General features: G+C 38.0%; 1 protein-coding gene across 1 annotated transcript; it reads right to left on the bottom strand.

Annotated features, from left to right (window-relative positions):
- Positions 1 to 4,464: 4,464 nt before the first annotated feature.
- Positions 4,465 to 5,433, bottom strand: LOC123948584 (olfactory receptor 5M11). Its single transcript, XM_046015791.1, has one exon. The coding sequence runs from the start codon at positions 5,431 to 5,433 to the stop codon at positions 4,465 to 4,467; it is 969 nt and encodes a 322-aa protein (XP_045871747.1).
- Between the last annotated feature and the right edge of the window lie 6,386 nt (positions 5,434 to 11,819).

Genomic DNA, 11,819 nt, shown 5'->3' with positions numbered 1-11,819 from the left:
ATTTTACTATTATTACCAAATAAAAGTAATTCAAGGATAAAAGGAGTTAAATCCCTTGTTCAAAGTACACATATCAAACTTAAAAAGCAAATTTCAAATTCATGTGTACCCATTAACTATTATATAGTACACTTTATCTATAGGGATTTGTTATTTGTGAACAAAAAGATGTACCCATTAATAGAATAACATATTAAAATTATATGATCATCTCAATAGATGCATAAAAAATATTTTATAATATTCACCATCCTATCATAAAAACTCTCAACAAATTGGGTATAGAAAAAGCCTACATGAATATAATAGAGGCTATATTTGACAAGCCCACAACTGATATCATACTTCATGGTGAAAACTTGAAAGTTTTCCTCTATGGTCAGAAATAAGACAAAGGTGACCACTATCGCCACTCTTATTCAACATGATACTGGAAGTTCAAGCTAGAACAATTAGGCAAGAAAAAAGCATCCAATACCAGAAAGAAAGAAGTAAAATAGTCTCTACAGATGATATCATCTTATACAAAGAAAACCTGGAGCAAATAATCCTAAAATTTGTATAGAATCAGAAGAGACCCCGTATTGCTAAGGAAATGTTGAAAAACAAAAACAAAACTGGCGGCATCACGTTACCTGATTTCAAGCTTTACTACAAAGCTGTGATCACCAAGACAGCGTGGTAATGGCATAAAAACAGACACATAGACCAGTGGAACAGAGTGGAGAGCCCAGATACGGACCCTCAACTCTATGGTCCAATAATCTTCGACAAAACAGGAAAAAATATACAATGGAAAAAAGACAGTCTCTTCAATAAGTGGTGCTGGGAAAACTGGACAGCGATATGTAGAAGAATGAAACTCGACCATTCTCTTACACCGACACAAAGATAAACTCGAAATGGATAAAAGACCTCAATGTGAGACAGGAATCTATCAGAATCCTAGAGGAGAACATAGGCAGTAACCTCTTCGATATCAGCCACACCAACTTCTTTCAAGATATGTCTCCATATCTGTTGATATGACATGGGGAGATGGAGAGGAGAGGGAGTTGAGGGAAACTGGTAGGGGAGATGAACCATGAGAGACTATGGACTCTGAAAAACAACCAGAGGGTTTTGAAGGGGTTGGGGGGTGGGAGGTTGAGGAACCAGGTGTTGGGTAATAGGGAGGGCACGTACTGAATGGAGCACTGGGTATGGTGCAAAAACAATGAACACTGTTACGCTGAAAATAAACAAATAAAAAAAAATAAATCCCCCTAAAAACACTTTCAAACAACTGTTAGTATAAATGAATTCAGTAAGTTTATGCAGAATGAAAGATTAAAATGCAAAAATAAGTTACATCTTTATATAGTAATAACAATGGGCTATTTGAGGAAGAAATAAAGAAAAAATCCCTATTAAAATAACATGAATAAAAATAAAATACTTAGGAATAAATTTAAGCAAAATACAAACATCTTGGGGCACCTGGGTGGCTCAGTAGGTTAAGCCTTTGCTTTCAGCTCAGGTCATGATCTCAGGGTCCTGGAATCTAGCCCACATTGGGCTCTCTGCTTGGCAGGGAGCCTCTTTTCCCACTTCCTCTCTGCCTGCCTCTCTGCCTAGTTCTGCTCTCTCTGTCAAATAAATAAATAAAATCTTTAAAAAAACATAAAAATCTGTACACTAAAAACAAGTCTTTGATGAAAGAAATTGAAAAAGGCATAAATAAAAAAATACTAAGGGTTTGTGGATTCAAAGAAGTTAAAATTGTTAAAATGTCCATACACCCCAAACCCATCTGTGAGTTCCATACCATTCAAAAAAAAAAAATCGTCCTAGAATTCATATGGAACCACAGAAGACCCCAAATAGCCAAGACAAACATGAGAAAGGACAAAACCAGGGCCTCACACTTTATTTTACAAAGCTATAATAATGAAAATAGCATGGTACTGGCATAAAATAAAACAAAACAAAACAAAGCGGGCAAAGAAACCAGACACATAGACAAATGAAACAGAATTGTGAGCCTAGAAATAAACTCATGCATATAAGGTCATCTGATATTTGACAAGGGAGTCAAAAATACTCAATGTGGAAAAGATAATTTCTTCAGTGACTGGTGATGCAAAAACTGGATAACCACATGACAAACAATTACATTGGACCTCTATCTTATACCACACACAGACAAATTAACTTGAAATGGATTAAGGACTAAAATAGAAGACCTGCCATAGGAAATAAGTTATTTGACATTGAACTTGGCAATGGTTCTCTGTATATGACACCAAAAGCACAAGCAACAAAAGAAAAATTAGACTACATCAAATTTAAAAGCTTCTGCAGAGCAAAAGAAACAATCAACAAAATGAAAACACAACCTATGGATTGGGAGACAGTATTTGCAAACAATATAACCCAGAAGAAGTTAACATCCAAAATCTATAAAGAACTTATACAACTCAATACAAAAAACAAAGAACCAATTAAGAAGTGGACATGAAAATGAAAGCCACAGTAAGCTCTAACTTCACAGCTATTAGAATGGTTATTATCAGAAAGACGAAAGATAACAAGTGCTGGAGAGGACCTGAAGAAAAAAGAATCCATATGCATTTGCTAATGGAAATGTAAATTGGTACAGTCAATATAGAAACAGTAGGGAACTTGCTCAAAACATCAAAAATAGAATTATGATGGGATCCAGTAAGCCCTCTTTCTGGGGATATATACAGAGGAAATGAAATCATGATCTTGTAGAGATATCTGCACCCTCACATGCACTGCAGCAGTAATCACAGTAGTCAAGACATGCAAACAAGGGTCCATTTGCAGATGAAGGAACAAAGATGATACACAATGGAAGATTATCCAATCATTAAAAAGTGGAAATTACCATTGGTGTCAACATGGATGAGCCTTGAGGGTATTAGGTTAAGTGAAATAAGTCAGAGAGACTAAGACTATATGATCTAAATTTTATGTGGAATCTTAAAAACTCAGACTTACAGAAATAGAGTACAATGCTGCTTGGCAGGGCTGGGGATGTGAGAAATGGGGAGATGTTGGTCAAAGGCAGCAAGCCTTCAGTTATAAGATGAATAAGTTCTGGGGAATCTAATGTATCACACGGTGACTACAGTTAACAATACTGTCCTGTATCCTGGAAAATGCTAAGAGCATAGATCTTCAATGTTTTCACCACTACCACCACTACACACAAACAAATCGTGCTTATATGACACAATTCATGTGCTAACTCATAGTCTTTTGATAATCATTTCACAACATATACATATATCAAATCATCAAATTGTACACCTTGAGCCGCTACAATGTTAAATGTCAATTATATCACAATAGAACTAGAAAAAAGCACTAGACTTAGTAGATTTCCAAGATTAAAATCATAAGGCATATGCTCTCAGACAACAAAACTAAATTACAAATAAATAACAATGAAATATCTTTTAAAGTTCGAAATAAATGGTAATTATTTATGGTCTTCTGAATGGCCTATAGGCTAAAGAAGGCTGCATTGGGAAAAATAAGAAAATTTTGCAAACTGAATGTAAAAAGTACAAAATGTAGTGGTTTTCAACTAAAGTCATGTTTAGGTAAAGTGTATGAACATTTATATGAAAAAAGAAGTGAAAATCAAATCAATAATCTAAACTTTCACTTAAAAATCTAGAAAAGAATATCAACAATAATGCCAAGTGATTATCAGATTTTAGAATTTAAGTGACACAGAAAGTATTCTTTCTTTTCGTAGACCTGAGTATGTAAATTCAGGTTTGCAGGTGAGAAGGAAGAAGTCAGTCCCTATAGTTCAGAGGCCACAGACAGGATCCATCAACTCTGAAGCAGGGGAAAAAAAAAAAAAAAAGATCGCTGTATTTCTCTCTTCCCATTCCCTTACTGACCTTCTCTAAAAGCACATTCACAAGATACAGGAATCACTCTCGTGACTCATGGTTTTTAGCTTTACTTAGTAGGTCAGAGAAGTATAGAAAGATGTTTCATAAAAACTCCTAGTCCCAAAAGACAGATGGTAATAGGAATAAAATAAATCCATGGAACTGAGCTAAGAGCATCTTTATCCTGTTTATCGTTGTAAACAATAAGAACACGGGAATGTCCTATGATATGTTAAGTGGGAATTTTCTCGTAGAACAGTGCTTTTCAATTGTAATATGCTTACAAATCACCTGTGATGTGATTAAAACCCAGATTTGGATGTAGTGGATCTAAGTGTAGAATGTAGTGCTTAATTTCTAACAAATCCCAAGAGATTTTGTTGCTACTGATCTGTGGACCACATGTTGAGGGGCAAGAGCCTAGATTAATAAGTGAAACTCATTTTTTCCCAGACATGAGATTTTTAGCTGAGATATTTGAGACATATTCATAGAAAATATCAAAATACATCAACAGGATGCAAAGATATTTGAACCAAAGGTTCACTTATGATTTACTGAAAACTGGAGGCAATTCCATTTTAGTGACCGTATTTCTTCTGAGGACATTCTTCAAGGCTCGCTTTACATCTTTGTTCCGTAGACTGTATATCAGTGGATTAAGCAGTGGACTTACAAAGGTGTAGAAGACAGCTATGATTTTGGATTCCTCAACAGTCTTATCTGTAGGTGGTCTTACATACATGCAGAAGAGTGTCCCATAAAACAGGGTCACAGCCATCATGTGGGAACCACAGGTGGAGAATGCCTTGTGCCTTCCCTCTGCTGATTTGATCCGGAGGATGGCAGCAATAATGAAGGTGTAGGACACCAGGATGATGCTGAGGGAGTTGGAGAGGTTGAAGCCAGCTGATATGAACATGGCATGCTCTTTGACATAAGTATCAGAGCAAGAAAGCTTAATCAGTGGTGGGTCAGCACAGTAGAAGTGGTTGATGACATTGGATCTACAGAAGCTCAAGCGGAAGGTCAGGATGGCCTGCAAGAGCCCATCTGAGAAGCCGTAGACATAAGGAAATGTGGCCAAGCAGATGCAGACGTGCCTGGACATTTTCGTACTATAGCGCAAAGGGTTACATATGGCCACGTAGCGGTCATAGGCCATTGCTGCCAGCATGTAATACTCAGTGAGGAGAAGTGCGATGAAAATGTAACACTGTGTAAAGCAGCCAGCAAAGGTGATGGTCTTCTTCTTTGACAAGAAATTTCTCAACATCTGCGGGGTGGCATTTGAGGTGTAGCACAAGTCTACAAAGGCCAAATTAGTGAGGAAGAAGTACATGGGCGTGTGAAGGTGAGAGTCCAACCTGATCAACAGTATCAGGCCCAGGTTGCCCAAGAGGGTGGCAAGATACACACCCAGAAACAACACAAAGAGGAGAGGCTGGAGTTCAGGGCGATCTGTAAGCCCTAGGAGAATAAATTCTGTTATTACACTCTCATTTGTGATAGACATTTTCTCAGAGTCTGGACCTGTGCTAGAAACAATAGAAATGAAGGAGACAGGAAGGTACAAATCACATTACTGACTATTGAAATGATTTTTCTCAATATCTCCATGTATCATTCATGTTATACTACTCTAAACAGATTCTGTACTTCTACTAATCCATTATTTCATTTGTCTTTGTATTGAATTACTATTATACTTCTCTATATAGACACCTACATTTATACCTATAGCTATTCCTAAGGATAACAATATTTATACTTATTCCTATATCCATATATACAACTGAGCTATACATCCTCTTTTTTTTTTGAGTTTTTCTTTTTTTTTCCCTTTTTATTAATTTTTTCAGCGTAACAGTATTCATTCTTTTTGCACAACACCCAGTGCTCCATGCAAAACGTGCCCTCCCCATCACCCACCACCTGTTCCCCCAACCTCCCACCCCTGACCCTTCAAAACCCTCAGGTTGTTTTTCAGAGTCCATAGTCTCTTATGGTTCGCCTCCCCTCCCCAATGTCCATAGCCCGCTCCCCCTCTCCCAATCCCACCTCCCCCCAGCAACCCCCAGTTTGTTTTGTGAGATTAAGAGTCATTTATGGTTTGTCTCCCTCCCAATCCCATCTTGTTACATCCTCTTTTTCTCTAAAATATTTTTGGCTTCTCAAACTCTACTTATCCTATAAGGCTTGGTATGTTTTATGCTTCCAGCACAAGCTGCCTCCTTCTCATTCATTCTGTAGCACATTACATCACCATAATGTGTCCACTTCCCACTCCTCATATCCTCCTTCCTCAGGGGCAGGGATAAAGTCTAGCTCATTATTGCACTGTGATTTCTTTCTTTCTTTTTTATTTTTTTTGTTAGCTTTTATTTATTTATTTAGAGAGAATGTGTGTGAGTGAGGGTATGAATGGGGGAGAGGCAGAAGGAGATAAAGAATCTCTGGCAGACTCTGTGCTGAGCTCAGAACTGGATGGGGGGCTTAATCCCACAACACTCTGACATGACATGAACCGAAATCAAGAGTTGGATGCTCCACCGGCAGAGCCGCCCAGATGCCCTGTGTACTCTGACTTCCAAGTACTTTTTATGTACTGAATTTTAAAAAAATAAAAGAAAAAAATAGGGTAAGCATGAAAAATGAATTACTTATAAGTGTTTTACTCATCTCTGTATCCCCACGGAGCTTGACATGACTGCATGTCCTTAGGAGAATTAAGAGCTTTTGAATTTTAGTGTACAAAGATATTTCTTTTTTTTTAATATTTTATTTATTTACTTATTTGACAGAGATAGAGCACAAGTAGGCAGAGAAGCAGACAGAGAGAGAGAGAAGAGGAAGCAGGCTCCCTGCTGAGCAGAGAGCCCGATGTGGGGCTTGATCCCAGGACCCTGGGATCATGACCTGAGCTGAAGGCAGAGGCTTTAACCCACTGAGCCCCCCAGGTGCCCTTACAAAGATATTTCTTAGAAAGCTTCTTAATCAAGAAAAGTCACAGAAAATTTGTTTAAGAACCTTTTACGTGGGATATGGGTATCTTCATATGTAACAATTACCCAGGAGATTATAAAGCAAATGTTCCCAGATTCACAATTTTAAAAGGCACAGTCATAGAGTTCTCATAAACTTATGGCAAATAAATGAACAAAGAATCATCAAGTCACATTAATTCTCACTCAGTATTTTGCAAACAGTCTACAGTAATGATATAATGTGCCAGTAAAGAAACAAGTTTTGCATAGTCGGTATTTATGTTGTTAATCACAACTTCTTTCTATCTATAGGTATGACAATCCCCATGGCTTTTTTAGCTCTCCTTTACATCATTACTGGTGTTGATTTTCCTCTTCCTTCCTTTCAAATGCCTTTTTTTTGCTTTCTCCCTTCTCTCATATTCAATTTTTTTTTAAAAAACTTGCCCAATTCTTATCTCATTTCAAAATGAGTCACTGAAACTTAGTTTAGTCTAAGTTTTAGAAATCCAATGATGGTGTCTTTTTGTGCTTTATCTCCTTTATCCAGAAGGTTAAGTACTTAGTATTTGTTGAATGCACTAGTAACAGCTACTGATAATGACCAAGGATCCTTAAGCGTGAATTTTCATTTCCTCATTTGTAAATGGGAATGAGAACATCTGCTCTGCCTTCCCCTAAAGTCATTGTGGACATCAAATTAGATGTTCATAAAGTAAGTGTTTATTGATACTCCACATATCATGTGGATAAGACCCCGCAGATGCCAAAATGAACAGAACCTTCAAAAATCCCTGCCCTTCTAGCATGTGCATCTAGTAGACAGAGACAAAGAAGAATGCAACTAAGTAAATGGTGATTCGAATGTCAGTGTTAGAGAGAAAAATTAAGAAAATGGAGTTTTGGAGAGGAGGTGAGTGCGGGGTTGGGTGAGCCTGGCGGTGGGTATTAAGGAGGGCACATATTGCATGGAGCACTGGGTGTGGTGCATAAACAGTGAATCCTGGAACACTGAAAAAATAAAATAAAATTTAAAAAAAAAGAAAGCAAATGGAGTTTTGTGGAGAGAGTGTTCAACTTTTAAATAGTAACATCACTGAAGTACTCATGAAAAGCTGACTGTTTTTAGCAACAAACTGAAGGAGGATGAGCACAAGCAGTGAGCTTATTTTAAGAAGGTATTCTAGGAAGAATAAAGAACGGAGACAAAGGCACCATATGTGATCTTTCTTTGGAACTGCTAAGGATGTGTGTATGTGTACAGGTTTCATGCAGAGGAGTGCAAAAGTCCCAGCTTAGATGTTCCCTAAAATGTAAATGATTCACTTCTTTGGAAGCCTGATTCATCTCCACTTATGAGTTTCCTACCAAGAATAAAAACGACCTTCACTACAGAACAAAAGTCAGTAGACAGTTGCTGCTACACTTCCGGAAGTGTCTAGCAGGAAATTACCCATTAAACAGCATATTTCTTTAAATGACATCTAAAGGGTGGCAAAGGAGATAATTTCATATTCATTTGCTCCCAGGAAACCCTCGAAAGAGTGTAGACAGTGTTCCCAGGACAGAGAAAAAAAGAAAGAAAAAGATCAGGATTTCATACAAAATTTCAGATTTATAAAACACATGGCAGGATATTGGACTTGAAAGTCTCAGTTCTCATTTATTGCAAATCACTTTAATGACTACCTGTGGGATCTGAAATAGTCTGGATCCATGAACTCAGTGACTTGTTGGGATCCAGAAATATCCACTCAACAGTAGCACAGAAGTCCTTATTAGACAGGCACAAAAAAGACAATAAGATTTGTTTGCAGAGAAAGATCACAGACGACCCAGGTGCCTGTGTCAAGCCAGAGTGAAAGGTGAGCATCTTCCGAACAAGTTGTGGGTTTTGTAGTTTACAACCAAGCAAAGTCCCTAACTAATGAAGAAAGAACCAACAAAGGAGTTGCAAAAGGACAGTACAAAGCTGCAAGTGGTAAAACCTGGAACTAGGATTAGCTAATAAACAGGATCCAATACAAAATAAGTATGTTAGTTATCTATGTTCAAAAATTATCAAGCATTTCAGGATGGTGACAGCTGGGCATGAAACCTAGCCTAACACGCTTCTGAAATCAGGTGAGATCAACTGCACAAGATGCTTGCCCATGAAGCCAGGTTTTCTGGAACACAGAGACTAACAGAGCTGATAATGGGGATATAGAAGGAGGAGAGAACCCCTGTGAAAAGAAGAAATGAACAGAAGAAAAAAGATAAAAAGAAGGGAAAAAAAAGCCAGGCAAGGATTCAGCCCTGGTGAGAATGTGCTAGAGGGCAACACAACTCAATGGGTTAGCTGTCTAGATCAATTTTGTAGCCTATTCAGTTACAAGAGAATGAGAAAACATATCATTTCTAAAAATTAAAAAAAAAGGAAGTGAGTTAAGGAAGAACCCTTAGCAAGAATTCAGTGGAAGAACGGTCCTTAGGCTTCCTCCTTTTTTTTTCTAATACAAATTTCATAAAAATCTAATGAAACCACCTTAACTATGGATCCACAAAGAGGATAAATGCACACACTCAAAATCTTGCCAAAAAGTAAAGAAATAGATGGATAGGTGATAGATGATTAGATAGATAGATGATAGATAGATAGATGGTAGATAGGTGATGTTGGATAGGTAGATACATAGATAAATAAATAGATAAATAGATAATAGATGATGATGATAAATAAATGGAAGACAGGTAGATGATAGATAGATCGTGGATAGATGATGATAGATGAGAGATGATAGATGATAGCTGGTGATGACAGATGATAGATACATACATACATAGATGGATGGATGATAGGTAATAGATAGATAAAAGTAAAGGGCTTTTAGATCCCCTGGCTCCAGCTCTTAGAACTTTATGTTAGGGTAAACACTAACCCATGCCTGAAAATGTCCTCATGTTTTTCTATAGCAAGTAAAACTTTTGCCTTTTTTTTTATTCTTCTGTACCTGTGACAGATCTGTAAAATATTACCAAGAGAGATCAATAGAAACTTCAAAAGTCTGTTTTTTTAAGGAAATTAGTTGAGGTTCAAACTCAAAAACTGAGAACAGAAGGTTTTGCTTGGGCATATTTCATGCAAACAAGGTGTAAATTCCTGTGCCTCAGTTTGAGACATTTTGCAATCTCCTCATGGCTAAAAATAAAGAACATGAAAACATAAACACTTACTTCTGGTTCTGCAATGCACCTATTTTCTCACCTCTGATTAAGGAACTTCACTGGGGCCTTTCTAGACTATGAAATGTAGCTGCATTTATACTAGGATGTGGGAGGTACAGACAGGTCATCAAGCAAGTCTCAGAAGATCTTGAGAATAACATCAATGAGTGTTACATGGGGAATCAGGCCTCTGCGGACTAATTAGGACACTCTGGGATCAGAAAGCTAATCAAATGCCTCTATCTTGTTTTGCATCATTTCAAATTTCCTATTTGCCCTAAGATCTCTGGGGAAGGCACACCAGAAAAGCTCCATCTCAAAATTTTGATGATCATTTGATTTTTCCATTTTTTTCTTTCACACTAAGACTATTTTCTCCCCTAAACTCCAGAGCTCTCAGAATGTGCCCAAAAGGAACAGCAAAGTCTTGGAGACGGTCAGTCATAGGTAACACTGTGAAACACAAAGGGTATTGGCAATGGCTTGGTAAGCACTTCCTATGTGTGGACAACTTCCATGTAGGTAATTGAATGTCCTCAAAATAACCCTAAGAGACAAGGACTCCGTCCTGAATGTTCAGCTGAAGAGACAAAGTCTCCACGAAAGCAGCAGTGATGGACTGACTCCCCAGTGCCACAGAACCATCACGTGGCAGGGTAGAACTCGAGGCCCCTCGGCACATGCCCAGTGGACTCTCTTTTCAATGGTAGGTAGCTGTCATGCCTCAACCTGGAGTCACATTTTGTCCTGCTCATCTCTGACTTTCAATATTTCCTGAGCTTCCCCTCTGCTCAGCACCTTCCTCATTCCCATCAGATTCAAGCTGCTCCTAGCAGTAGGAAAGGCTCAAATAGATGTCTCTCAAAAGATGCTTTCTCTGCCTTCACAGAACCAAGAACTTAGCGCTTTGCCATGTGCTTTAATGGCTCTGCCCCCATTCCTGTCTAACACACTCTGTTTCATTACCTGCCAATATCTCTCTTGCTACCATGACACAGCAAACCCTTACAAGCAAGGACTGTGATCTCAGCCGCTAGTCCAGTCCCTGCACGATAGTAGCTTATCAACAGATACTTGCTGGATGATATAAGGAGTATGAAATATATGCTTAATTCTGTGAACACACAACAAATCTTGTTTATCCAGCCCCCTCCCAAGTAATTTTGTGTCTTATGAAGCCCAGTTCTTTCTCCCTCACACTGAAAACTGTAGAGCAATGAAATGGAATCAGTGACTAATTAGTTTAAGAATCCACAGGAAAGACATCAGAATGGGGGTGATTAATCATAGGTTGATGGGCATTGGACACTCCCTGTGGGCCAGGTATTAGGCTTAGCACCTTGCAAGCATTAGTTCAATAATTTTATCACACCACTCCACGGGGCATTGGTATTCTCATCTTCAGTTAACAGATGGGAAACTGAGGCTAAGGGAGATTTAAAAACTTTCCTGGTTGAGGCAAATTATAAATCATGAGCCTGGGATTCAAACAGGCCAATGGATAGTCCTTGATACCACATGGTTGACAGTTAAGCAAAGAAATGTGACAAGCTCACACCATGCTAAACATTCTGTGGGTTTACTGACATTCATTCATCCATCCACAAGGTTAAAAACATTCAGGGAAAGCCTTGCACTTACCACTGTACTGTCGTCATAGAGAGTATAAGAGAAAGTGAAAAGATTTGTGTCCTTAAACAGTTTCTGT

The sequence above is a fragment of the Meles meles genome, chromosome 8, assembly GCF_922984935.1.
Source record: "Meles meles chromosome 8, mMelMel3.1 paternal haplotype, whole genome shotgun sequence".
NCBI classification, from domain to species: domain Eukaryota; kingdom Metazoa; phylum Chordata; class Mammalia; order Carnivora; family Mustelidae; genus Meles; species Meles meles.
This window is presented reverse-complemented; position numbering and strand designations above follow the sequence as displayed.